This window comes from Vicugna pacos, chromosome 17 (assembly GCF_048564905.1).
Source record: "Vicugna pacos chromosome 17, VicPac4, whole genome shotgun sequence".
Lineage (NCBI taxonomy): Eukaryota > Metazoa > Chordata > Mammalia > Artiodactyla > Camelidae > Vicugna > Vicugna pacos.
The window spans coordinates 37,756,688-37,783,582 of NC_133003.1; the positions used below are offsets into that span (position 1 = coordinate 37,756,688).

Here is a 26,895-nt window from a genome sequence, read left to right on the forward strand (position 1 = left end):
CATTACAAATGAACTCTGTACAGTTTCACAGTCAGCAATACTATGTTGAAATATAAATTCTACAGATAACCCATAACATGCCAGTATTTAGTATAGTGAGCAGGAGCGAGCCTCAGTTTTCTCATCCCTAAAATGGGAATAATAACAGCCCCTACCTCATAGGGTTGTAGTGAACATTAAATGAGCAAATCCATTGAAAACTTTTAGAAAAGCTACCTGGCACACAGTAAGTGTTCAATAATTACTTCGTTTTCAGTTTTTCATTATTATTTTTCATTATGAGAAACCCCACTATATTACCATATTCTTATCTCTTTCAAAATTCCCACTTCTGTTCTCAAAAATATTTTTGTCCCTTTCCTCTTCACACATTTTATCCATTACTTTTGTCACACAAAGAAATCCATGTGGGGCCATCCCAGTTACATATATTGGTTTTGTATAGATGTGCCCTCTCTTTATACATTTTTATAGATTTGCAGCAAATCTTAAATTCCTCTGAGAGTTTGCTTTGTAGAGTGCGATAAATCTTTTTCTTTTTTTTGCAAACGGACTTTTTTTAATGATGAAAATCAAAACTCCTCCTAAATATCTCTATAAGTTCAAATTTCAGTTGGCTGTATTTTTTTTCTGCGGTGACATCAACTACAGATCACCACACATTTTGTTTGAAAGAGGTGGTCCTGATTTTGATCTGAAAAGGTCAATATGAATTCAGTTTTGTACCCTCTGCACAAGTAAATAAATGTTTCATTTGTGGCTAACGTACACACTCGTGATTCTATCCATGAGAACATGGCGTGAGCAGATCCAACTTACTTTGTTAACAAAATGTTTCTCTGAGAGATGCTCAGGCTGACAGCACTACAGAGGAATGACACAGATCATATTAAATCCATGATCAGTTCGTGGAACATAAAGTCAACTCCTTTAGAAGACAGCTTTGGGCAAAGATCCTGAATAGTAATTTATGCTTGTGGTAGGTTAATAGATTGACCAAGTGCTTGACTTTTCCTTTTATAGCAAAAGAAGATAGAAAATGAATGCAAATGAAGTATCTCATACATAAATTGTCTATGCTCAGTGTGAACTTGGGAAGGTTGTTTCAAACTTAAAAGTAGAGCAAGTAATATAAAGAGACCTTCCTGTACTCATCACCCAGCTTCAGCAATTATCAACTCCTGACTCATCTTGTTTTCTGTATATACCTCCCTCTTACCTGCAAATTCTACATGTGATTTCATCTTTAAATGTTTCAATATGTTAGACCTCTTCCTGGAAAAATGAGCAGTCAAAAGTCTGCATATAGTTTTCAGGAGTTCCTACTTTCCCTAAAGTCCAGTTTAATAATCAGTACCTGAGCTAGCTCCTTTGGAAGTGGGAGAGAGAAAAAGATTTCACAAAAGCCTTCTGTATGATACTCCAGGCAAGTGTCCGATGCTCTAAGATTCTTGCTTCTCCCCTTTTACTCTTACCTTTGGCATCCACCTGTGACACTTGTGTCAGCCAAAGAGAAAAAGATAAAAGGATACCTGAAAGAGGCTGAACTGCCCGCCTCCTTTTTGCCCCCAAGTCCTTCAAGGTGGCTTTATTTATTTTTTTTTTGAGATGGATGAGCTAAATGATCTAACATTGATCAACTTGAATGTCAAAACAAAACAAAACAACAAGACAAAACAATCCAGGACTGACAATAATCGGGAGCAGTATGTATTTATTGAGCATTAACTACATGGGAAGTGCTCTTCATGCTTTGGATCACTTAAACTCATCAATAAAATGACTAACTACTAGGTGAGCAGTGTTTCATGATCCTGTTTTACCAAGAGAGAACTGAGGTTCAAAGCATTTAAGCACCTTGCCTAGGGTTTGAAAGTCAGATCTCTCTGAAATTCTAGCCAGATACTAACGAGACTACACCGCCTCTCTCCATTGCATTCTGACGGTTGCCTGTACGCTTAGCTTGTGTGCCCTGAGCGGGTAGCCAAGGGGTATTTTACACCCATGTACGGCATTTATAATTACTTCTTGGTGGTGATGTGAGACATTTCAGAGCATTGTGTAAGAAAGTCTTTTCACGTATGTGCTCTTCTTAAATTAGGTTTGATGTAAGCCAAGAAGCCACCAGAGACAAGAGATAGCAGCTTGTATCTCTTATCCAACAGCATCTTAATATTTCAGTACAAGACATCATCACCTCTCATGGATGTGGCAGCAGGAGCCTCCTCATTGTCCCTCGTGTGTCCACTGTTCCTTCCCATCCACATCGACCCCAGAGTGATGTTTTACACATGTTCAGCAGATCGTGTCACTTCTCTGCTTAAAACCTCCCAAAGGCTTCTCACAAGCAGCAGAGAAGAAAGATCAAATTCCTTTCCGGGGTCTACAAAGCACCGTAACCTCTGGCCCTGCCTCCTCTCTCAGTTCACGCACTGCCCTGGTCCCAACTCCAGCCTTGCTGGCTTGATTATTGACACCACTCTTGTTCCTCTGAGATGCCCAGCTGCTTCCAGCTCAGGATTTAAGCTCCTGTGGTTCTCAGCATACCTGGCTTCTTCCCATCATTCAGGTTTCAGCTGGAATGTCCCCACCATGGAGTAGCCTTCTTCTCTTCCAGTGGCTTTCTTTTTTTTTTTTTTCCTTTTCTGTATTGTACTCGTGTCACTGCGTGAAGTTCTTTCTTTGTTGGTTTGTCTCCATCATGTGTGTCTCCACTTCCCCAATATCGTATGGCTTTTGTCAGATCTGAAGGTCTGCTTGAGTGGCTGCTCTGTCCCCAGTGCCTTCGTAAATGCTGGTTGAACGGGTGGCTGGGTTGTTCTGAGTAAAACTCTCAGCATGGCACCTGCACAGTCAGAGAGCGCTCATGAGCGGCTCCTGTTATTGGTGGGGTTGTTCATTCCCAAACTGGAATTTCATCATCATGTCAGTGTTAGAAATTACCCAAGATCACGCATTTCCTCAAAAACTGGGAGGACCCCTCAGTCTCATGATCTAGGCCCTGAAGTCCGTGTTTTTAACAGGCGGCTGTTTTTTGCCAGTTTTCAGCTCGTGTGGACTTGACCTTCAGACCAGCAGCATTCAGTTCTCCTTTCTATCTGACCTTTTGCTTAGGCCCAGAGCAATGTTTTCATCTCTGACAAACTTGACCCCTGCCAGTTTCTTAAGAGTGTCTGCCCTTGTGAAAAGCAGTTTTGCTGCCTGTGCTGTAATGATCTCTAATACCCGATAAACTGCAAACAATGGGGGCATTTTGGGCGGGAGGGATGCCAAAACAAAAAGGCGTCTGCCATTCTGAGGCAGTGCTAAACTGGGGCGCGTGAAAAAGTTACAGCACGTGGAATGCTGCGCTCACCACTGCCATCAGGAGGGGGGAAGACGGGAGGGTCCTCACAATGAGCTATTATTGTAAGGTCATCACTGAACCACGTAATTGTGGCCTTTTACAAAACCATAAAAAATGTGTCAAACACTATACAAGCTCAAACTGCCTGAGCTTGAATGTTAGACCAAAAATTTCCTAAATAAGAGGGTCCTCTTTGTCTGCTCAAATATTTAAAGAAAGTTGAAACGAAGCAGATTTCATCATTCTGTAACAACTTCATGGGTTTGTGGTGTGCAGAATTTTCAGTAGAGGAATTCTGTCCGAGTATATTTTTATTTGTCCTGATCCAGAGACTTTAATTTTTGTGGAATTTATAGATTTATTAAAATGACAGAATTAGTGCTATATGCATTGTAGAACTTATTAAAAAGTAACGTCATAATAATGAAGTAACAGTCACCTATAATTTAATCATTCTGAGAGAGTCATGATGAACACTTTGGCTGAATGGTTTGTAATAGGTCTTTTTCATCTATGCATATGTATAAACAGCATTTTTAGGTCTTCTTAGGGTCACAGTGTACGTAGTGATTCTAACCTGCTTTGTGTTCCTACTGACATGATGACCTTTCCCCCTCATGAAATAGTTTCATAAACTATGGATTGCATTAGATATACAGAGGGCTAATAGGCACATGAAAAGATGCTCAGTGTTGCTAATTATCAGAGAAACGCAAGTCAAAACCACAGTGAGGTATCACTTCACATGGCTCAGAATGGCCATCATTAAAAAGTCCGCAAGTGATAAATGCCAAAGAAGGTGTGGAAAGATGGGAACCCTCCTACACTCTTGGTGGGAGTGTAATTTGGTGCAGCCACTGTGGAAGACAGTGTGGAGATTCCTTAAAAAAACTAAAACTAGAGTTACTGTATGATCTAGCAATCGCACTCCTAGGCATATATCCAGAGAAAACTCTAATTCAAAAAGATACATGCACCCCCATGTTCTTAGCAGCTCTATTTACAATAGCAAGACATTGACATTGACAGATGGTTGAACAAAGAAGATGTGATTGTATATATACACATACACACACAGTGGAATACTACTGAGCCATAAAAAGAATGAAATGCAATTTGCAGCAACAAGGATGGACTTAGAGATTATGATAGTAAGTGAAGTAAGTCAGACAGAGAAAGATAAATATCATATGATGATAAATCACATATATGTGGAATCTAAAACAATGACAAATGAATTTACTTAACAAAACAGAAAGAAACTCACAGACACAGAAAACAAATTTATGGTTACCAAAGGAGAAAGAGTGAGGGGATAAATTGTAAGTTTGGAATTTACAGATACTAACTACTCTATATAAAACAGATAAACAGTGAGGTCCTACAGTATAGTGCAGGGAACTATATTCAATATCTTGTAATAACCTATAATAAAAAATATGAAAAAGAATATATATATATATGTATAACTGAATCACTATGCTGTACACCAGAAACTAATACAACATTGTAAATCAACTATACTTCAATTAAAAAAAATGGATTTCATTGACTGCACTGTATCCATCTGTATGCAGTTCTCAACTGGGAGCAATTCCTCCCCAGCCCAGGACATTTAGAGATGTTTTTGGTTGTCAGAACTGGTGTGGGAAGGGTGCTACTGGCATCTACTGGGCAGAGGCCAAGGATGCTGCTAAACATCCTACAATCCATGGGCAATCCCATAACAGAGTACCTGGCACCTGGCCATGGGGTCCATAGTGCTGAAGTTGGGAAATCTTGAACTTACACGGCCACCTCGTAATTAATTTAATGCATTGCCTGCTGTTAAATATTTGTTATTAGAGATTAATGGTTGGCACGCTTTCTGTATAAAGGGCCAGATAGTCAGCATTTTAGGCTTTGGGGGATTTAAGAGCTGTCACTCAGCTCTGTTGTAGTACTGTCATAGCTTGAAAGCAGTCGTAGACTGTATGTAAATGAATGGCCATGGCTGTGTTCCAGTAAAACTTTATTTACTAAAACGGGTGGTGGGCCCTTGGTAGTAATTTGCCTACTTTGTTCTAGGTAATGCTTTGTTGGACATCTTTGTCCTTAAATCTTTGCCCCTATATCCGGTGATTTCCTTAGGAAAAATTCTTGAAAGTGTAAATTGCTGGATGAACATTTATGTACCTTTTAAAAGTTTACATCAATTTATTTTATTTACTCGCCTACATCTTAGGAGGTTGTTCACTGAGCGTGGCTTACTCTAAACTCATTTATGCCAGCACCATTCCATCAGATTTGGAACTATCTCCAGGAATGTGGAGCGTGAAAGACTAAGGCAGGGTTTGCCAACTTAAATGCCTTCAGGAGTCAAGCAGATTAATGAGTAAATCAGGCCAGTTGTCATTGTCAGAATAAGAAGTGGTGGGAACGTGGCAAAATGAAGAGCAAGTGTCCCATCAAAAGTGGGAAGCTGGTTCTCAGCTTTGCCACCTGCTGGCCCACTAGAAAGTGGTTCATTGTTGCCAGATCTGTTTTATCCAGAGAAACCAGAAATCCAGATTTTGGTGTGAAAACGCCTCATTTTTAATTAAATACCTGGTGGCCCAGTAAGCCATGCCTGTGGACTTGTGCCCGGCTCAGGGACCTCTGCTCTAACTGTGACTTACCAAGGGGTCTGCAGCTCACAGTTGGAGGCATATCACCTGGCTCCTGGCCATGTGAGTTAGACCTGCAGGGAGGGCGTTATGGATGAGAACTATAAGGTCTGGCAGTCTCTGGGTATGTCCCTATAGGAAAGGAAGCGTTATAGCTCTGAGTAGGGGGGTGCACTTGTGAGTCAACTGCCTGGCCTGGAGACATTTCCTCCAGAGCTTTCTGAATTAGTCAGGAAGAGTGAAGGTCTACCACTTGTCCATTTCCTTAGGACATTTTCAGGGGCTATCTGGATTCTAGTCTCCAGCCTGTACAAGGCCCTGCACAATCTGACCCTTAGTCCTTAGTTTCTGTCTCCCCTTTATGCATGAGCTTCAGCCACACTGCCTCCGTTCATTCATTGATTCTCCAAATAGTTGCTGAGCTCCTACTATGCTCCAGGACCTATTCTGGGCAAAGTAGAGCAGGATGCAGGAATGAAGAGAACTGGCAGGGCGAGGGTTGGGGTTTTGAATAGGTTCCAACGTGGTTGTAGGAGATAAGCTCAAAGAGGTCATGACCCCAGGGTTGAGGGGAAATAGGCCCAGCTGGCAGGAGTCTTCAGACTTTGCTATGCATAAGAATCCACCTGGAGAGCTTGTTAAAACATAGATTTCTGGTCCTCACCCAGAGCTCCTGAGTCATTGACTCTGGGGTGGGTCCTGAGAATGTGCATTTCTAAGGAGCTCTGTGGGTAGGTCTGGTTTAGGGACATGCAGGCCTTTGTAAGTAGTTGTTTTTTCTCAGAGATAAGTAGGGAGCCATTGCAGAGGGTCTGGGGGTTTTGTGTGTGTGTGTGTGTGTGTGTGTGTAGAAGTGGCACAAGTGAACATATTTTACAAGGCTCACCCAGTGCGTTGAACATAGGCAGCAAGAGGGCAGAGACAGAAGCAGATAGAAGAGTCTAGAGGCTTACAGTCATCAGGTGAGAGATGATGATGGCCCGGATCAGTAAAGGTGGTGAAAAAGTTAAATTCTGGATATATGCTGAACATGGAGCCAGTACTTACTGATGGATTGAATGTAGGGTGTAAAGGAAAGAAGTGAATCAGAGGTGACCCAGATTTTGGAAGTGAGCAATGGGGTTGAACCACATGAAGACCATTTATTTGACCTCCCCCCTCAAAAAAAAAGAAACACTGGTAATTTTATATATTTCAACCTAAAAGCAGAATGGAGTTGCCATCTGCTGAAATGGAGAAGACCACGAGGGGAGCTGATTTGCAGGGGAGGATTGACATGTTAAGTTGGAGATGTCTGCAGTCCTGCCAATGGAGTCGGCATGGGGAGATGAGTCCGGAGGTCAGGACATGTGGACTGGGGGTTTAAATCCAGGAGAATGGCTTCCATTACCAGGGCTGTGTGTGCAGAGAGAGGGAGTCAAACTCTGAGCCTTGAGGCGCTCTGACATTTAAGAGGGAGAGAAGATGAGAAAACTAGTAAAGGCCACTGACTGAGAAGAAATAATGAAAGAGGCAGAAGGAAAACCAGGCGAGTGTGGTAAATAAGAAGCCAAGGGAAAAAGTGTGTGGAGAGCCTCCTTACTGTTCCCTGAACAGGGGAGGCTTGTCCACACCTGAGGACTTTGGCACTTTGATGGGATGTTCCTCCCACCCGTCTGCCTGGCTCATGCTCTTCCCCAACTTCAGGTCTGCTTAAATGTCATTTTTTATTTTTTTGATGAGGCCTTCCCTGAACAGCCTGTGTAAGATGAGGGTGGTTGCCTGGCATCTGGCTGGTACTCAGACAATATTTGTTGAACAAATGGTAAAGTTACAACTCTTTTGCTGGGAGCAGAAGTCTGCAGGAGAATGTATTAAAGCCTTGAGCTCAAGGTGTGGTCTGGCTCATGGACCATCCATGTGGGCATCCCCTGGGACCTTATTAGAAATGCAGGCTCTTGGGCCCCACCCCAGACCTACACATTAAGGCTTGCACCCAATCCTGTATTTAGTTCTTTATGTATCCATGGCAAGAGGGTGATTGGATGTTCTCTCAGATGGCAGCGACTCAAAATAAGAGGTTAAAACTATCAGAACCGGGGAGTCTGTAGTTGCTTCTGTATTCAATCAGTTGTTATCAAGTGATTAAAAATAAACTTGTGTGAAGAGGCTTTCAAGAATGTTTTATATGGTTATCCAGATGATTTCTTGGTTTTATTTTGAACTGACCTGAGCTAGGAGTGAATATAAAATGAACAGCACCTAATACATGGTAGACGACTCTGGGTGAGTGAATGCGAATTCTGTTTTCTGTGTTTTACAGAATCTTGGTATATAATATGACATGTCCACGGGTAACCACTGATACGATTGTCAAAATCCAGGACCTGTCAGTGCATGGTTGTCTCTTAAAATGAGTAATGGATCAAGTTTGTTGGCTCTTGCTGCTTCTCTCATACGGAATTTGATTTTATAAGTAGCGTTTTTATTCTGGGATTATAAATACTCTGCAGGTAGACAGCTAGCACTCTTTACTCTCTCGTAATTCTATTTGGCTGAATTGAAAACTTGATATTCTTTTTATATTCAGTCCTTTGGCTTATTTTAGTCTGAGAGAGAAAAAACATTACATATAGAAGGAGTTTTTTTTTATGATAATACTTTTCTTTTTTTCTGAGGCTGCTAAACATTGTTTATCCTAAATGCAAAGCATGCCCACCTTGAGGTTTATAATAAGCACAGTGTTTTCTAGGTCATTAGCTAAGGATAAGAAGCCTGCTAAAACTTTTGGGTCTGGTTGGTCTACTTTATTCTATTGCAGCACTAAAATGACAGAAAAATGGATTTGCCCTCCTTTCCTTTTGTACACGTTTATGACTCATTTTTCTGAATTCAGAGATCCTACAAAGTGGTGTGAAAGTATGCAGACCAGTAACAGCACAGTAGAAATTCATGCATATTCTTGTGTGCACACATAGGGTGTGGGAGTACCCCTCCGGTTTTACACAGTTTTATCTTTCTCCCTTTACTCAATTAAAGTCCTAGATCAAAACTGATCAACGGTGAAAGTGTTTCCATCACTTGCCACTGGGGATAGGATAGTAGGACCCTTGGTTTGATTTTTAACCCTGGCAAGTCTTTTAACTTTCTTTTCAGAATTGCAGGGTGTTTTTGTTTTTGTTTTTATTTTTGTTTTTGTTTTATCTTCAGAACAGGGATAATGAAGCACATCCTGTGTTCTTACGTGGCTGCTTGTTCAGTTTAGACAGCATTTGGAAAAACAACTATGAAATGATGTGTACATGTACTGTTTTTCTTTAGAAAAATCACTTCATTCTTTTCTTCAAGCCTTGCTGAAGCTTCTACATATAGGAAAGCTGAATTCTAGATCGGTAAATCTTTTTTACAGGGCGTGTTGGCATTTTCTGTAAAAATATAGATAGTAGATGTTTTAGGCCCCGGGAGCCAGACGGGCTCTGTCGCAGCAGCTCTTCTCTGTGGCTCTGGTGTGAGAGCATCCGTGGGCAACACACGAATGGATGGACGTGGCTGTGTGCCAAGGAGGCTTTATTTATGGACACTGAAATTTGGACTTCATAGAATTTTCATGCATCATGAAATACCATCCTTTTGATGGTTTTCAACCATTTAGAAATGTAAAATTATTCTTTGTTTATAGGCCATCCCCAAATGGGGAGCAGGCCTGGAGGGGCTGGTGGGCAGGTCCCTGTGGTAGGGAAGAGGACCTGGGAGTGTCACCCTTTGTCACTTTTGACTTGCCTTTATTTAAGTACTCTTTATTTTTGCTTTTTGTTTGCATATGCTTTTGATTCTTCCCTCCTAGGTCAAGATTCATATCCTTGTTGTCCTCATTTTTGGTTAAGGGTACCTTTGTACAGATTGTACAGAAAACATGACTGAGTGAGAACATGTGTTCTGGGCTGGTGTTTGCTTTTGTGCTCATATTATCATGTAGGACTGAAAAGAATCTTGGCATCTCTCAGAGGTGACCCTGGATAAGTCTTTGGTCCAGTCATTTCAGAAAGCTAGCTTTCTCTGTTTCATCATTCTCTCAGGGATGGTGATTGCATAACTAACCTTCTCTATACCTTGTTCTTTAAAAGACGGTCTAAGAATGGTGGTTTTGGGTGGGAGTGGATAGCAACTGATTGAATTATCATCCTTTTATAATATGCCTTAAGCTTACTGAGCCAAAGTCCACATTCTCTCTCTAAACCACATACTGAGAAATCTAAACACTTCACTGACATATTTAAAAAAAAGTAAAATCAATTGTAAACTAAAAGGATTACAGGAATCTTCATTCAATTTTATTTATATTCTGGTTTACAAACACTAGAAGGACTCGAAGAACAGTGGACATCAGATGGGGATTTATTTTGCTCCAGTGAACTCCTTTGTCAGCCAAGATGACAGTATCTACAAATACTGCCTTACACACTGTGCTCCAGAATCTCTTTAGACTGAAACTGATGGGAAACAACTTGTCAGTGTCACCTGGGAAGTGGCGAGGCTAAACTGTGACAGTTAGAAGGTGATTCATTCCAATTCTCTTGCTATCAATTCAGGATCTGAATGAAGAAAGGAAAAAGGGCAAACCCTTTTTAGTTGTAACCAGGAAAAAAAAGCTTCAAAGCGTTTGGATTTTTGCCCTTGAGCCAGATAGCTAACATACTTTATTTATGTGAAGTATAAATTATGCCAGTAAAATAGTATATTTTGATAGAGTAAGAAGCATCCCAGCTTTATTTTGTGGTCTGGGCTTCAAGTGCCCAGTAATACCCAACTTTTGGTATCTGAATTCCTTAATGTGGACAGTTGGTTTGAAGGTCAAAAACATGCAAAAATTATCAGGAAATGATGCAGAAGTTGAATGCCACATAAAAGTTTTCATCTGCATGCTTGTTTGGCTATTTTTAAATGAGTGAAACAGAAATCACTAACTAAAAAGTTATGGTTTAGGATGGTTGAAGACAGGACATTATATTTACATGGCTTTTAAAATATTCAAAGGACAGTAGTATAGAGCTTTATAATAATGCCATAAAAAGGGCATTTAGCGTTTTCCTCCAGCATCTTCTGGATGTAAGGGAAGCAAGATACTATTCAGAGGCTGTGTCACACACCAGCAACACACAGCTGGGAATTGCATGGCTAGGATTGGGTGGAGGTGATACACCGGCGTCAGCTGTGTTCCAGGTCAGCGGTTCTCAAAGTGTCATCAAAGTGGCCAGGGGATCTCCAAGATTCTTGTAGTTTGGCTAGGTCAAAACTACTTTCATAAGAACGCTAAGGTGTTCTTTTCCTTTTGTTGTGTTTATCCGTCGAGTACAATACTACATGCCATTTTATGTCAGGGACTTGAGTATCTGTGGATTTTGGTATCTGCAGGGGGTCCTGGAGCCCATCCCCCACAGATACCGAGGGACGACTGTAGACAGAACAGTTTGACCAAGGCCACTTGATGTGTTAGAATGGTGGTGTTCTGATGGCCAGTGGAATATGTGCTAGTGGGTAATCTTGTGTTTTAAAAATGTCTTAGTTTTAATTCCTAAGATGATAAAAACGTGTAGAAGTAACCCACGTAAACACAATAAATTCCAAGAGTTTAAGAGGGTTCTAAGACAAAAGGAAGTTTGAGAACTGATATTTCATGTGGTTGCTAAGCCTGGTAGAGGCAGGGTTTCATTTAATGCTGAAAACACCTCTAAAAGGCAGGTTCTGTCATCATCCCCATTGAGTATGAGGAGAGGAAGGCCTAGAGAGGTTGATGATTTGCAGAAGGTCACCTAAGCAGTAAGTTGCAAAGTCAGAATTTGAACCCAGGTTTCGAGTTCTTCTCTGTGCTGACTGCTGTTGCCTCTCACAGAAGCACCAGGAAGTGCCTGGATCTTGACACTGACTTCTAGGAACTTTGGTCACTCCCCTGCCTCAAGAATGTGGATATGAAGATTCTCCTTGTGAACAATGTAAAGCAGAGACCACGTTCTACTTGTGGGCTGAGTCCAGCCTACAGATGGGTTTGATTTTTCTTATACTGTATGAAAAATCAAACCATTGGATGTCATTTTTGTAATCTGGGAAATTTCACTTAAACAAGAAATTCAGATTGCCAGCTAAATTGAAAAAGTATAAGATCTGGCTAGACTGGAATGGTTTTCCCATATGGCTACAGTCAGTTGCAGATTATGTCAGCTGTTCCTTTTAGATGAGACCTGTGTCCTCTAGTTTGCCACAGACCTCACCACTCCCTATTACACCCCACAGAGCATGACCTCATTTATGTTATCTGTTTTAAGTGTTGAATTGAAAACAGCTAGTCTTTTCTGTAGTGTTTATAGACAATCTATTCTCAACTTACTTAAAAGACCCTGACAGTAATAAGGCAACATACATCCCACCCTGATTACCCCAGTCTGGTTGTAGTAAAGACCTCACTGACAATGCCAGATAGAGAACAGATTGCTTATTTCCTCACTAATGCCTAAAATTATGATTCATTAAAGAATAAGGATCTGCCAGTGAATTAACATTTATTTTTAAACATTCAGCCCTTTCTTTTTTAAGTGCAATAGTGAAATAAGCACATTACACCCATTGCCCTCATTTTATGTTTATTTTAGTCATGTCTGTTGTCCTCATCATTATCGTGTCTGGACCCTTTATGAAACCTAAAATGTCTCTGTGAACCTCTGTGTGCATGTTAGATCAGTCATTTGAAACAATTTGAGATTGCCGACTAAAGGACTTCATTATCCTGGGCATTTGGATGCAATTATTGAATTTCAAATTCTTGTGCTTAAAATATCTCACCATTTCAGCAATGACTGTCACCCATTATCATAATTTTTAGATATGTATTTGTCTGCCTTTTTTCTTGGGTTGCCTCACCCCAGACTGTTACAAAGCTGGCAAGCATATCTACTTGTTCCCAGTGTGTGTTCTCTGCTTTGCCCAGTGTTTAGCACACAGTAACAGTAAATAATGGAATAAATGACTAAATATATAAAAGCATCCATTGCGTATATAACCCTTATTCTTCTCTAGCACCAAGAATTATATTAAAAGATTTTTTGTAAAAATGTTTATGTTTCCTAATTTGAGGATTAAATTGGGGAGATGTATGTTTCTTATTTTCCACATGAATATATATGCAAAAGTGCCTCTGTGTGTGTGTGTATGTATTTTCCCTTTTCTGTTTAGAGTTGCTCCCCCTCTTCCTGATGTAAGGTCAGTCGGAAATTTACGAATCTGTCCAACTAAGAATAAGATGCCCATTCATCTTGGATGCAAGATGAGGCTGTTGAACTTGGAAGCAGCGAAGACGTCTCCATACGAAAAGACACTCTTTCTGCAGTTGGAAGTGGCAGTTATTTGTCCAGTAGAAAAGTCTCATGTGCAGCTTATAGGCAGTGCTCTCCAAAGGGGGCGTCTGGCTCTTAACCTATTGCTGAAAGAGAAATAGCATTGTCTATTAATACTACTGGAACTAAAGATGAATAGTGAATTAGCCTTGATGTGACAGTGAGTTTAACTTTGATAGCTCATCAGTTAAAAAGGTTCTTTTATATTTATGAAAAAAAAAAAGTGACGTCAAGCTGGGTGGGGTGGGATGGGATGGATATCAATATTTAAGATCAAACTCGTAGGGCTTCCAAAAAAAAAAAAGCCCCTTGTGTGAACTTTTTTTTTTTACATGCATAACTAATTAGCTTAGGTTATTATAAGCAGGGCTGCTGTGATAAAGTTTCCGGTGGTGTCTCGAGATACCTTGTAGTGCCTTCTCTATGCCAGTCTCCAAATCGGAATTACAGAAAGTAGAGGGAGTGAATAGTCTACCGTTTCTCGTTGGATTGGGGCCACGAAAAACGTTGTTATGCTGGAAATGCTAGAATATAATCACTATCAGGTGAGCTTTATTCTTATTCATATTCAGTCTCTGAAATTTAATCAATAAATTTGAGTGTTTCACCTCTTCGTGTTGTTGTAGTAGACACACAGCTCTCAGTAAGTACATGTCTTACCAGTTTGATGCTGTTTATTGTCTGATAACGTAAGCAGTAATTCAATGTAGTTTTGAACAGGGTAAATATGAGTAGGATTTTTTTCCCCCTGGTGCACGGCTGTGTTCTCTCCATCAGCTCCTGTTTGTAGCTCATAAGATTAAACTGTGTTTATCAAGGGAAAAAAATTACTTTAAATTTAGTATCATTGATTTAAAAAAAAAAGCTTCTTATTCTGTATTAATGTTTATAAGAAAGAAGGGGAAAATCTCCTGGTGGCTTAATGTTCATGCTTTTAAAAACACATGCATAGAGGTGTTATGCATTTGAAAGGAACTGCTTAATGTGGGAACTGCCTTTTATTGTGAGTTTAAAATCTTAATTAAAATGTTGAATAATCATGTCCAAATGAAAGTAGAAGGAATTAATCCACAACCAGTTGATTTAACCATCAGAATATTACTGTTTATTTTCTGCAACCGTTTTACACTTGTTTCTAAAGGAGTTTTTTGTTGTTGTTGTTCTGTTTTGCTTTTGTTTTTTTAAAGCAGAAAGCTGTTCTGTTTGCCAAAGGAAAGTGAAATAAATCAAGTTATGCACCTTCTCCTAGATTATTGTTTTGATCTTAATAAACCCTTCTAGGTGTGTTGGGGAAATTTTTGCCCTACAGATAGTTGTACATTTTCAGTTATTAGACATGAGAAGACGGGCACAGGGTTTCAAAGGCATGTACCGCTAATTAGCAGGGAAATGAAACAGGGCAAAGTATTAACCCCAAATCCTAAGAGTTAGCCTTGAGACTTCAGTAATATCAAAATCCATTAGCACAGTGCCTGGTACCTAACAGGGGCTTAATCATTGATTCTGTTGCTGGCCTGGCCCGTCTCATGTTTGTGCCTGAAAGAAGAACTGTCTAGAACTCGCAAATAACAGCGCTCTCTTCTCTTCCCTCCGTGGCTATGTTCAGGTGCAGACCCACCTCGAAAACCCCACCAAGTACCACATACAGCAAGCCCAAAGGCAGCAGGTAAAGCAGTACCTTTCTACCACTTTAGCCAATAAACATGCCAACCAAGTCCTGAGCTTGCCATGTCCAAACCAGCCTGGCGATCATGTCATGCCACCGGTGCCGGGGAGCAGCGCACCCAACAGCCCCATGGCTATGCTTACACTTAACTCCAACTGTGAAAAAGAGGTAATTTATGTCTCCTCCCCTCTCCTTTTTCTTACACTGAATGACTGTCTGTTGGATCTTACTCCCGCACTTGACTACGGACTCTAGTCTGTCCACGTGGCCACCTTCACCGGCCTTTGTCCCAGGTTCCCCAGCAGAGCCGTCACCCTCCAACTTCTTCCCACTGCCGCCATCGCTGGGTTATTGGGTTTATGGCTCGTGGCTCGTAGCAGGAGCCCTGGTGCCCTCGGAGCGGAATGTGGAGGCGAGCACACTTTTTCTTCCACCCTGTTTCCGCTTCGTTAGCTGAATGTTCTCTTCTCTTCCAGGCCTTTCCGTTTCCAAAGCAGTGAAAATGCAGGGAGAGGAGGGAAGGTGGAAAAGGAATAGCAAAAATAGAAAAGGTGTGGGACAGGCGGTTTAGAAGTTCCGCTTGTTGTGAATGTCTGGAATATTATTTTTATTTCTCCCTGAGTTGGGGGCGGGGGGGAAGCACAGAATGTGCGTGGCTGGATTGCAATAATACAGCACAGGAAAATGTAACAGAAAAGCAAAGGTGTCATTGCTGAGTAAATTCGGTTTCCTACTAAATTGCTGCTGCTGGTTCAATCTGCTTTTGTAAAGGCTGAGTTGGAGACAAGACTCAAACAGACCTCAAGCTGACTGTTGCATCAAAATTGGAAGCATACCTAAGAGGAGAGTGGAGATTGATGCCTGTTGTTTCCAAATTATGAGACGATGAGCTTCACTTGAATGGAGTTTTACTGTCCTCTGAAACGTTTATGTGATTTCAGAGGTGACTTCCTGAAGTTGGTTGATTTTAATTTCTAGAGGGACACAGTCTTCCCTTTTGCCCAAACCGACCTTCTTATTCTTCTCTGTCCGTGTTTGTCATCTATCGAGCTGATTGGATGGGAAGTTCTTCCTTCGTTGTTTCGGTTCTCCGTCAGATTCCACCTTTATTGTTCCTCTTGTTGCCGTGCCATCAGGCTCGTGTGAACATGTCATTGAAAAGTCATTTGCAAATCCAAGTCATGAGCTGATTTTGCTTGTGTTTTTGCAGGGATTTTATAAGTTTGAAGAGCAAAACAGGGCGGAGAGCGAATGCCCAAGTATGAACACGCATTCACGAGCGTCGTGCATGCAGGTACTGAATGATTTGGCAGCCCGGGGATGTAACACATGGTAATGAGGATCTATATTTGTGGCTAATCACACCTTCCTGATGACTTAAGGGATTTTTTTTTTCACCCCCATTGATTTTTTTTTTTTTGATAGAAAAAGCTATGAGCAGGCCTCCTTTTTTCATGGTGTCTCATGATTAAAAAATTATTAGGGAATTGATACTTAAAATGCATTCAAGTTGCTTTATGTCATTGAAAAGTGCTTAAAATACATAAATTTTAACAAATAAAGTATAAACTGCTGTACTGCATTTAGATACCATCATCAAAGCATATTATACAAATTTATAGGTTAGCTACTTTGATTGGATATTAGTAAAACCAAAAGATGTGTGTGTGACACGTGTTGTTTTATAAAGTGGAATCTCATGGAACATATATTTTGAAACTGTCTTTATTCATTTAATAATAGTTAATGGATATTTTTCCCAAGTAATTAAAGGTTCCTGTGTGACATCCTATTTAATGGAAATATGAATCATGCTACATCCATTTATTAATATATTTATGTATTTTAAAATATATGCATAGATGTATGAGAAAGATGAATAAGCAACAAAAATTCTTATTTTTTTCCTTTTCTATACTACCTATAACCAACATACATTACACTTTTCATAAGAAAAAAATTATTTAAAAATTCTATTATACCAAACCCACTAATTTCATTTCCCTAAAAATAAAATAAAAATTTTACAAAGAAAAGTTGCTCATAGGCCTGTTTTCTTGTTCACCAACCCATTTGGAAAAATCATCTCTTAAAAACAAACAAAACAGATAAAACTGGTGTACCTAGAAATGGAAGTTAATAAACAACGTGCTGGCAGTTTTTGAAAACTGACCTCCAATTATTCTTCTCAGAGGTCACCTTAATACCATGCTTTTTTTTTGTTTGAGTGTTTACTATATTTCTGGTATTATGAACACTTTATATGGTTCATCCTAAAATCTCAAGAATCCAGTGAGGCAATGAATTTTATTAACCCCATTTTACAGATAGGCACACTGAGGCTCTTAAACATTAGCAGCATTGCCCCAGTTCATAATGTGGGAGAACCAGGATTCCAATAAGCCCCATGACATTGGAGCCTGTCTTCTTTGATTGAAAATGGCAAAAAGACAAAGGAGCACCCATCTGAGTTCTGAAATTGCATTGTGTGTTTGTGAATTACTATTAAGACCTGGGCATGTGCGCACGCACACACATACATGCCAGATAGCTCAAATACATAAGGTGTTTACGAAGAAATGTTTTCACAGTCTTGTCTTTGCAACTGCTGCAATGCACATGTAATCACTGTTGTTTATTATCATAACTGATGTTTTGGTACTTCAGGAATAAAATTGATCTAGAGGGAGTGTCGGCTCCACAAGTGTAATGATAACCTTGTCCCGGCATACTCCTCCGGGAGTGCCAAGCACACTGGCAGCTGTACAAGGAGAGGCTTACTCTACGAGTCACTGTAAGAATAGTGCAGGGCTACCCAGTGTCCTGGGAGCCATGGTGCCCCACTCCCCGCTAAGGGAGCCAAGGCCAGAATTGCCATCTGTGTTTTTTTTACTCCAAGGAGAGTGTGGGAAGGGTACTGAGCAGAGTCTTTATAGAAAAGAGCAAAAAGCAGTCTGTCATTCAAGAAGAAGTTTCCAAGTTCATCTTTCCTCTTTAGGGCGGGCAGTTTTGCATGATGGTTGAGAGTATGGTTCAAGTTTTCTTCTCCAATGTGTAACTTTGGGCAAGTTACTTCTTGTTATCTCACCTGGAAAATTGCTATAATCATAGCACCTGTGCTGATAGGGTGATTGTCAGGGTAAATCACTTGGCCCATGAAAAGCCCTGAGCCCAGTGCCTGGCACCTGGTAATCACTCACTAAAGCGCTGGTCACGTATGTCAGCCTCATCACCCGCTAGTGTTAGTGGTCCTCAATAATGTTCTTATTTGGGGAGGAAGAGGACAATTACCTCTTAGGGTCTAACTAGAGAATGTTACTGCTTTGAATAAGAAAAGACCTTGGATCTCTTTTTGGCTTGCTTTGCACAGTGTTTTTGCTTATATCTGTCTCTCTCCTGTGGCCTTTCTCCTTCAGATGGATGATGTGATTGATGACATCATTAGCCTAGAATCCAGTTACAATGAAGAAATCCTGGGCTTGATGGATCCTGCCTTGCAAATGGCAAATACGGTATTGTTGACCTGTTTTTCCTAAAAGAAAATCTTGAGATATCATTTCCAGTGTTTGCTCCCTTTCCCTGAATTTTCTGTTTATCCTTGCAAGTGATTCATGGAGAAATTTATTCATAATGAAACAGAGAATTCTCTCAGGATCACAAATAAATGACTTGGACATCAGAAGTTAAGAATTTCTCCTGAGTTTATCAGTCACCCCAGGATTAAGCTCCGCGTTCCGTGGAGTCCAGGTCCACCTTCAGTAGCACCTTAGCTCTTCCAATTCCCTTACCATCTAATGCCCAACTTAGTACACTGCTGCCAAGGGAAATCCTGTAAATTGCATTATTTACAGCGGTATTCCAGTTGGCCTGAAAAATTCATGCAGTTTTTAAAAGAGTTACCTTCCTGTTCACAAACAATAGACTGACGTTCGAGTTACCCTTCTTCAACAGCAGATATACTCCCGTGTGAGTTAATTAACCAGTGCTCATACCTGCTTTTCTCTGGTACTCACTGCTCTCTGCAATTTGGAGCCTTGCTTGGAGCGCTTCTTTTCTTTCACTCCTCACATTTGTGTCCTGTGTTCCCGTTTTGCCAAAGTCTGATTGCAGATCTCACTTAGTCCTTGCAGCAATTTGTTGAGTCACGTGGGGGTGGTATCATCGCCCTCAGCTTCAGGATTAGGAAGGGTTAGCTCGTGTTGCCAAGAGATTACAGAGCTCGGATGTGTCAGAGCCAGGACCCTGCAGTACGTCTCTGAGTGCCTAGTCCAGTCCTTTGCTGTCTTCTGTGAGACCAGTGCCACGAGGCGGTCTTATTCTTCAGCAATTAGTATTTAAACGACTGATTTCCACAAGGGAACAGGGGTGAAGAGGGAGTTGTTTTTCATGGGTATAGAGATTCACATGTACAAGATGAAAAAGTTTGGGGGATGTGTCGCACACCAATGTGAATATATTTAACACTCCTGAACTGTACACTTAAAAATGGTTAACATGGTAAATATGTTTTTTGTTTTTGTCACAGCAAAAAAAAAAATTTAAGACTAGATTCCAATAATAAATTCCCTTGGCAACAGAACATGGTAACCTTTATTTATTCTAAAATCCCTAGAAAACCAAATTTTTATAGTTAACCTTTTCTGTCTTTTTTTTTTAAAGTATAGTCAGTTTACAATGTTGTGTCAATTTCTGGTATACAGAATAATGTTTCAATCATACATATACATATATATATATATATTTGTTTTCATATTCTTTTTCATTATAGGTTACTATAAGATAGTGAATATAGTTCCCTGTGCTTATGGTAGAAACTTGTTGTGTATCTATTTTATACACAAGAGTTAATTTCTTTTCTGTCTTGATCCAGTTCTTTAAGTCACTTACTTAAAGTCCTGAGGAATGAGGACTCTCCTTGAAGCCTCAAAGCTTTTTCTAGGATCCTTAGTTTTGTCCTTTTCCTACTCATTTAAACTCACCCCCTGATTTTGAAAGAACTAAATATTCTTTCTGACTAATGTTTCCATGACAGAATTTTCCTACCTTCTTTGAGTCCTCAGTTGGCTTCTGCAACCCTTTTGCTTCCAGCTTCGGGCATCCCGTGAGGCAGACTGCACTTGTCAGTAGTCACAATCCTAGGACGAGCGTGAGCAAAACCCTTGGAGGAGTTTGCACTGGGGAATTTATAAACACACACAACGGCCTTGCAGCATTCATTAGCAATGGCCCAGTCATCTCAAAAGAGCTTTGCTGATGAGGGTGGTCATTTTTCCAGTGGCATCAAGTAGATAGCTGAGCACACTCAGAGGTCTGTAGAATGGACGTGATTTTAAAAGATTATTCCTTTTCTGTTTCTCCCCAGTGGTGAGAACCTTTGACATCATGTGAGCCAACCTACAACTCAATACGTTAACCTCCTCTTGCATATCCTTTGTACCCCCCACAAAAATTCAGGCATCCAGCTTCTTGAAAGCCTTCACTGAGGGATGTGTACTAGCTCACAAGGGAAGCAGTGAAGCACAGCGGTTAGGAGTTGAAGATTTATGATCAGACCTGGGTTCACATCCCAAGTCTGCCATTTACTGCATGACCTTGCACGTTACTTAGCTTCTTGAAGTCCTGCGTTTCCCCGTCTGGAAAATGAGACTGATAATTGTACTTACCTTACATGGTCATCTCATAAAGTTTGTGTGGCGTTTAGCATTGGAAATGTAACTTGTACTCAACACTATCTAAATTATTAAGTTATTATTAATCAATTAATAATTATTAATTATTAAATTATTGATTTATTATACTTTGAAATAATTTTGATGGTGATATCCCCTCGGCACCTGTAACGTGTCAAGCTCCATATTAGAATAATATCATACTTAATAATCCAGATATTTCTCACAGTGAGTCTCTCTGTGAATTCCAGATACTGGCCCCAGTCTGCCACCTGGAGAGCTTGTCCTCATGACAGTTCTCCTGAAGATGACCTTCAGACTGACTATCCATGTCCCCTCAGTCTACATTAGAGTAGGTGTCCTAGTCCTTCATTGTCCAGTTGCTCCTGGACTAATTGTAAGATTGATTTAGCTTTTATTAAATGCCTCGTGTATGCCGGACCCTGGGTGAGATGCTGTGGATACAGATGAGTCTGGGGAGGGGGAACATTTCAGACCTTGGGTAGGGAAGGGTAATTCAGGAGCAGAGAGGCCATCTCAGGGGGGCTCCCAGGTAGGAAAGAACCCCTAGGCAGACTTTAATTAATTCCCAGTCAGGAGAGGAGTAGCCTGCCGCCTCCCTTGTGAGTCTCATCTTTGTCCCAGCATGCATTTCTCTTCTAGGTTCCTACCCATCAGAGCTTTCCCACCACAGATAATTTCAGCATTTTACTAGTAGCAAAAAGACACTGTACCACAGAGGTACATAGAAACACAGACTCTGGCTAGACATCTGAGTCCAGTTGATACTCTGGAATCACTTATTTGACCCCTCTGCCTCACTTTCCTTCTCTGGAAAATGGGGGTAATGATAGCACCTAAAACAATAGAATCTATGTGAAAATTATGAGAGTTAATCTACAGAAAATGTTTATAACCGCTCTGGTCCTGATAAGCTTTCTGTAGATGTTTGTGACTATTATTCTTGTGTTGTCAAAATGAAATAACAAAGCTACTACAATGTACTAATGTTTTAATTTTTTTCCCACAGTGAAGTTTAAACTTAATGTTTTTTATGTTGGGTATTTATCCCTCTTATTTGATTCTTTTAAGTGGTCTATTTGAAGTTAACTACTAAAGTGGAAGGAACACTTAGACAGGAAACTATCCTAAGGGAATTGGAGTCTAGAAATAACCATTCTGAGAGCACAAGGGCCCTCTTGTACCATAACAAACAAAGAATAAAAGTCCCAGTTTACTTGTGCTAACAGTGCTCGATTGATATTCAGAGAACAGGACCATCCAGAGAGAAAAAAATAATAACATTTCACAATTATCATTTACTTGGAAAAATATTCATTTTGGTGGAGCAGAACATTGAAGAACTTGATTCAGACCAAGTTTAGGGCACATCCCCATGTGGGTCTACCTTCTCTTTATTTGTCCTAATTAGGCTGTGGCTTCCACCTGTCCATTGTGTAGCTGGTGCCCTGGGACTGAAATCTTGTCCATGAGGTTAATGTGCTGGATAAGAACCCAGCAAAGGCACAATGTATCCACATGAACCGAAGATGCCTCTTCTGCTTCCTTAGTTCCCAAAGTGTTATTTTGACCTAATTATGATGTTATGTGTTTGGGGGGGGGGATTTTCCTAACTCAAAAGGGGAACCACAGGCTCGTTTCTTAAATTTACATGACTAGGAGACTAATGTTTAAATTAGAAAGCCATATTATTTTAATCAGCCTTCCTTTCAGTAGCCTCGACAAATAACAGCCATTAATACAAAAAACATAGCCAGTCGTTAGGGCAGGGTCTTTCAACCTTGGTACTATTGACATTTGGGATGGACAATCCCTTGTTGTGGAGACTGTCCATCCGTTGTAGGATGTTTAGCAGCATCCTCGGCTTCTGCCCACAAGACGCCAGTTGCACTTGGCCATCTCACTGTGAAAGCCCAAAATATCTCTAGACGTTGATAGATGTCCCCTGGGGAAAGGGGGCAAAATCGCCCCCAATGGAGAAGATAGAGGATACTGAGTAGTGACTTTAGCCTTGCAGATCCTCTGATTCTTGTGCATAGATTTGCAGTCCAGTAAACTGGTATAATGGTCATCAGGGTGCTTGACAATTAACATGGCAGGTGGTTTTGTTGATCAAAGTGAAAATTAGCTTGACTGTCCAAAAACTGGACTAGGAGTACAGTACTTTCTATAAAGCTGTATTACTAGACATGGCAGTTTATCAGTCACTTAAGAAGCAGGTACTCTGTTTCACCTGCTTTATCTCATTTACTTTTTACAAATCCCTGTGAGATGGGTGACGTGCTTGCCACTTTTCAAAGAGGGACAGCTCACCTCAGAGACGTTAATATATAGTTGGTCAGTGACAGAGGCAGGTTCTAACCCAGGTCAAAGAATCTTACGCAGAGGCTATAAAGGACTGCACTGTTAATTTGTAAATTTGAATATCTACACTTGGTTAGTGAGCAACTGGGTTTTTACTTGCTCAGGTTGGGTTGGCAATTAATTGAAAATTGCTGTTTCTAATTGGTTATTATCAGCAGGTTGATACTGACCCCCAAATACTGCTGTTAACATGGGATGTGAACCTCCTGTCAAAAACCTCCTCTCAAACATAGCAAGAACCTTGACTTTCTTTTTTTGTGTGTGAAATCAGTAAGATAATCTACACGAAGTACCTTTGTACTTCTGTGCCTGGCTCAGAGTAGGCACCCACAAAATGAAGTTTTCCCCAGCAAAATATTCTGGCAGGCTCTACGCTGCCTAGTCCTAACTAGCAAGTATTGGAAAAGCAGCCGAAGTGGGATACCTTTTAGAGAACTCTCTAGAAGGTTATAAGCTACCTTTTCAACTGGAGGTAATGATGTCTGACCCCAGTGGAGTGCCCGATAAGGCGTCTTGTTATAGAGATTTTAATTCCTCTCTCTATTTGGTCGGCAGTGCTGTTAGTCCGTGCCAGTTGCAGTGATCGTCCCTGTAGTTTTTAACCCCATCCCAATCCATTTCTTTCTGGGTCCCCCCCCGCCCCCACCTCACCTGTCCATCTAGCCATCTTTCCATCTCTCTCCCCACCTTGCATTTGTGTCTCTCTTCCTGTTTCCACCCTGTCCCTTGTGTCTTTGTCTCTGTCTCATTCGCAGTTTTTTATTCTTTTCATCCTTTTTCCCCTCTCTCTTTCTGTAATTCTGCATTTATTAAGTATATGTCCATGTAATATTTTCCTTAGAATATGGTTAGAAAATATATTCTTGTTCTGGAGAAGTTTATAACTAGATATCTGTTCAGTGTACATCCATTGATGACTTAGTTTTTTTTTTTAAGCTAATTGAACTTATCACTTGCTTATTATTTATCTCTAACAAATTATCATAATAACAGAATTGCATGTTTTGCATGCAGTTTGCATATGAAACATAATACATATAATTGTATTTCTAGAGTCATGGGAATAATTTTTTAAGCTTGTTGCATTGAATCTGAAGTTACATTCTTGGTTTATTAATACTCAGTAGTTCTCCCCAAATCCGAAACTCCAGAATGATAGGAGGATAAAGCTTCGGAATCTCGAGGGGTTACCAGATGTCATAGCAGCTTTCTAAGTTTTGACTCTCTGCCTGTTTACAGTGCTACATTGAGACATGTGAGCGCCTTCCACTTTGCTGCATTAAATTGGACAAGAATAAACCTGAACACATATAGGGCAGGGCTGACCCTGAGAAGGTGACCTGTTTCACATGAAACCACTAAATGAAATGACAGCTAATAATCAGAGTCACTTTTTTTTTTATCAGTTCTTTAGCTAGCAGGCCTTGAAATGTGGTTCAAGGGCATTTTGTTATCACAGTGCCTTGTTCATATGCATATGCATAGTGGGGTATGTGTGTTACATTTTATATGTGTAATTTGTATGCTGTCTTCACAAAGGAGCACAAGACTCAGTGGAAAAAAGAGATGTGCTCTGCTGATGTGTGTCCTACCTGCCCCCAGCCCCAGCCACATTAGAACAAGTGTCATATTAACCTGCTGGAAAACATATCACAGCCCTGACCCCATCTCTTTAGCTAGGAGTTTAGTTCATAGAGGTTTTATTTAGAAGACATGATAGGAACAAGATGACTGATGGCCACCAATGAGGGGAAACAATTTTGATTCTGTTTTTATTTCCTGGTCTATTTCCATCTGCATGTTAGTGGTTATTTGGAAGAAAGAAACGTGCTATATTGCAGTACCATCTTTACCAGGTACCTCTTGCTTGCTGAACATTCTAATCATACTTAAATGCTATCTAAATTTACTTTTTTTAGATGTTGAGTAAAATTCAGAATGTGTAATCAAGTAAAGGAAGGGCTAAATGATGTAACGTCTTACAGGAATTTTTTGAGTTAAGATGGGATGTTTCTGCAGTGGAAATAGTGAAAGGTCACTTAACTATTTCATAGCAATTAATATTTAGAACTTTGTTTCAGAGAGTAGGAAGAGGGAATGTCTTGGATCTCTTACGTCTACAAAACTGAGTGCATCGAACTCATGACCGTGACCTATAGTTATAGGGAAATGCATTTGCAGATAAAGGAAGTCAACGTCGGGGTGGTGCGGGAGGGGAAGCAAGCTCACTACTTGAAAGGATTCAGTTCAGAACCAGAGGCAAACACTTTGTAGCTAGTTTGGGAAGACTGTTTCTTTCATTCTTTCTCTCTCTTTTTTTAAAAGTGTGAAGTTTTGTTCTTTTATGAAAGTCAGTGGGCTCCCTCTTGTGGCTTTGTGAAAGATTTCAGTTTCTAAGAAAACAGCTTTAGCAATGAGGAAACCATTTCCTTTCCAATGAGAAAACTTTTCATTGCTTTTCCTTATAAAGAGAGAGAAGAGAGGAGAGAGGAAGAGAGGGAAGGAAGAAAATTGACTTTGATGAAAAACCCGGTTTAGTGTCAAAGCCAAGCCACATAGATCCCTATTTTAGAATAATCGCCAACATTTACTGAACATCTACCATAAGCTACTAAATATGCTGGGTAATGACTTTACCACATTATCCATTGTCTTCCTGCTCAAAATAAACCAATGACGTGGGAGCTATAGCGATATTTTGGGTGTGAGATTCTGCCTCCTTTCCTCTCTCCAAGGGAACCCACTAAGGAGACCATATATCTGTGAATGAATGAAAAGGTAAACATCTCGTGTTTTCCTATGTTTAAAACTGACTTTTTTTTTTTAATTGAAGTACAGTCAGTTACAACGTGTCAGTTTCTGGTGTACAGCACAGTGTCCCAGTCATGCATATACATACATATATTTGTTTTCATATTCTAAAAATAACTTTTTACATCAAACCATTTCTTTTAAATGAAGTCTGGAATAGGATATGGATTTTCTCACTGAATAACTTAGGAATTGTTCAACGATTCATTTCCGTTACTGGTTTTCTCTCTCTCTAGTTACCTGTCTCTGGAAACTTGATTGACCTTTATGGAAATCAAGGCCTGCCACCCCCAGGCCTCACCATCAGCAACTCCTGTCCAGCCAACCTACCCAACATAAAAAGGGAGCTCACAGGTAAATACCCAGCAAATGTGCCTCTTACTGGGGATTTTCTGTTAATTTTCTGATAAGTAAAGTTATCCAAATTGTGACCTCCAAACTGTTTCCAACTTTCAGACATATGTTTTTAGGTCTCTACAGTGGTTAAAACACTGAGCAGTATTTTAAGATGGAGGATTTAGATTTGAAAATCCTCGTTTCCAGTGTTGCTGGAAGTCCTGGGAATCAAGCCACCTTCAATCCATGGCGCTACTGCTCCGTGACACCCATCGTTGTGCCTGTGGCGGCTGTCCCTTTGGGATGCACTTTATTAAGCCCACTTTTCCCTGGTGTTTTCCTTACTTGCCCAGCCCCTAGAAGTGTTTGATTTTGAGAACCCTGGTCTGAACTTTCCTTTGACACACATTCAAGCCCACAGTTAGAGTAGGGTAGGAATGTATTTCTTCCATCTTCGGATGCCTCCTGTTATTTTTGCTCTATCATGTACAAAAGATTTATTACATGGAGTGAAAAAATAAATGATCAAATGGAGCAATGGGTATCGCTGGTTCCTGAGGCAAGTGTGAAATTACCTATTTCGCCATTTTTGTTTAACGCTTTAAGGAAGACATTTGGCCATTAAAACATGACAAAACTGTGTTAGAACTGGCATCCTACCATGCGGAATTTT

General features: G+C 40.3%; 1 protein-coding gene across 20 annotated transcripts in view; it reads left to right on the forward strand.

The window, feature by feature from the left end:
* Positions 1-26,895, forward strand: part of MITF (melanocyte inducing transcription factor) — a 311,298-nt gene that overhangs the window by 265,152 nt on the left and 19,251 nt on the right. For 17 of the 20 annotated variants that reach the window (XM_072941684.1, XM_072941685.1, XM_006196482.3 and 14 more), the window contains 4 exons: positions 14,962-15,189; positions 16,232-16,315; positions 18,438-18,533; positions 26,123-26,240. In XM_072941684.1, coding sequence (XP_072797785.1) covers positions 14,962-15,189; positions 16,232-16,315; positions 18,438-18,533; positions 26,123-26,240 — 526 coding nt within the window. Of the gene's footprint in view, positions 1-13,736; positions 13,901-14,961; positions 15,190-16,231; positions 16,316-18,437; positions 18,534-26,122; positions 26,241-26,895 lie in introns of those variants that run through there. The other 3 variants (XM_015236909.3, XM_006196486.4, XM_006196487.3) reach the window with 3 other exon arrangements.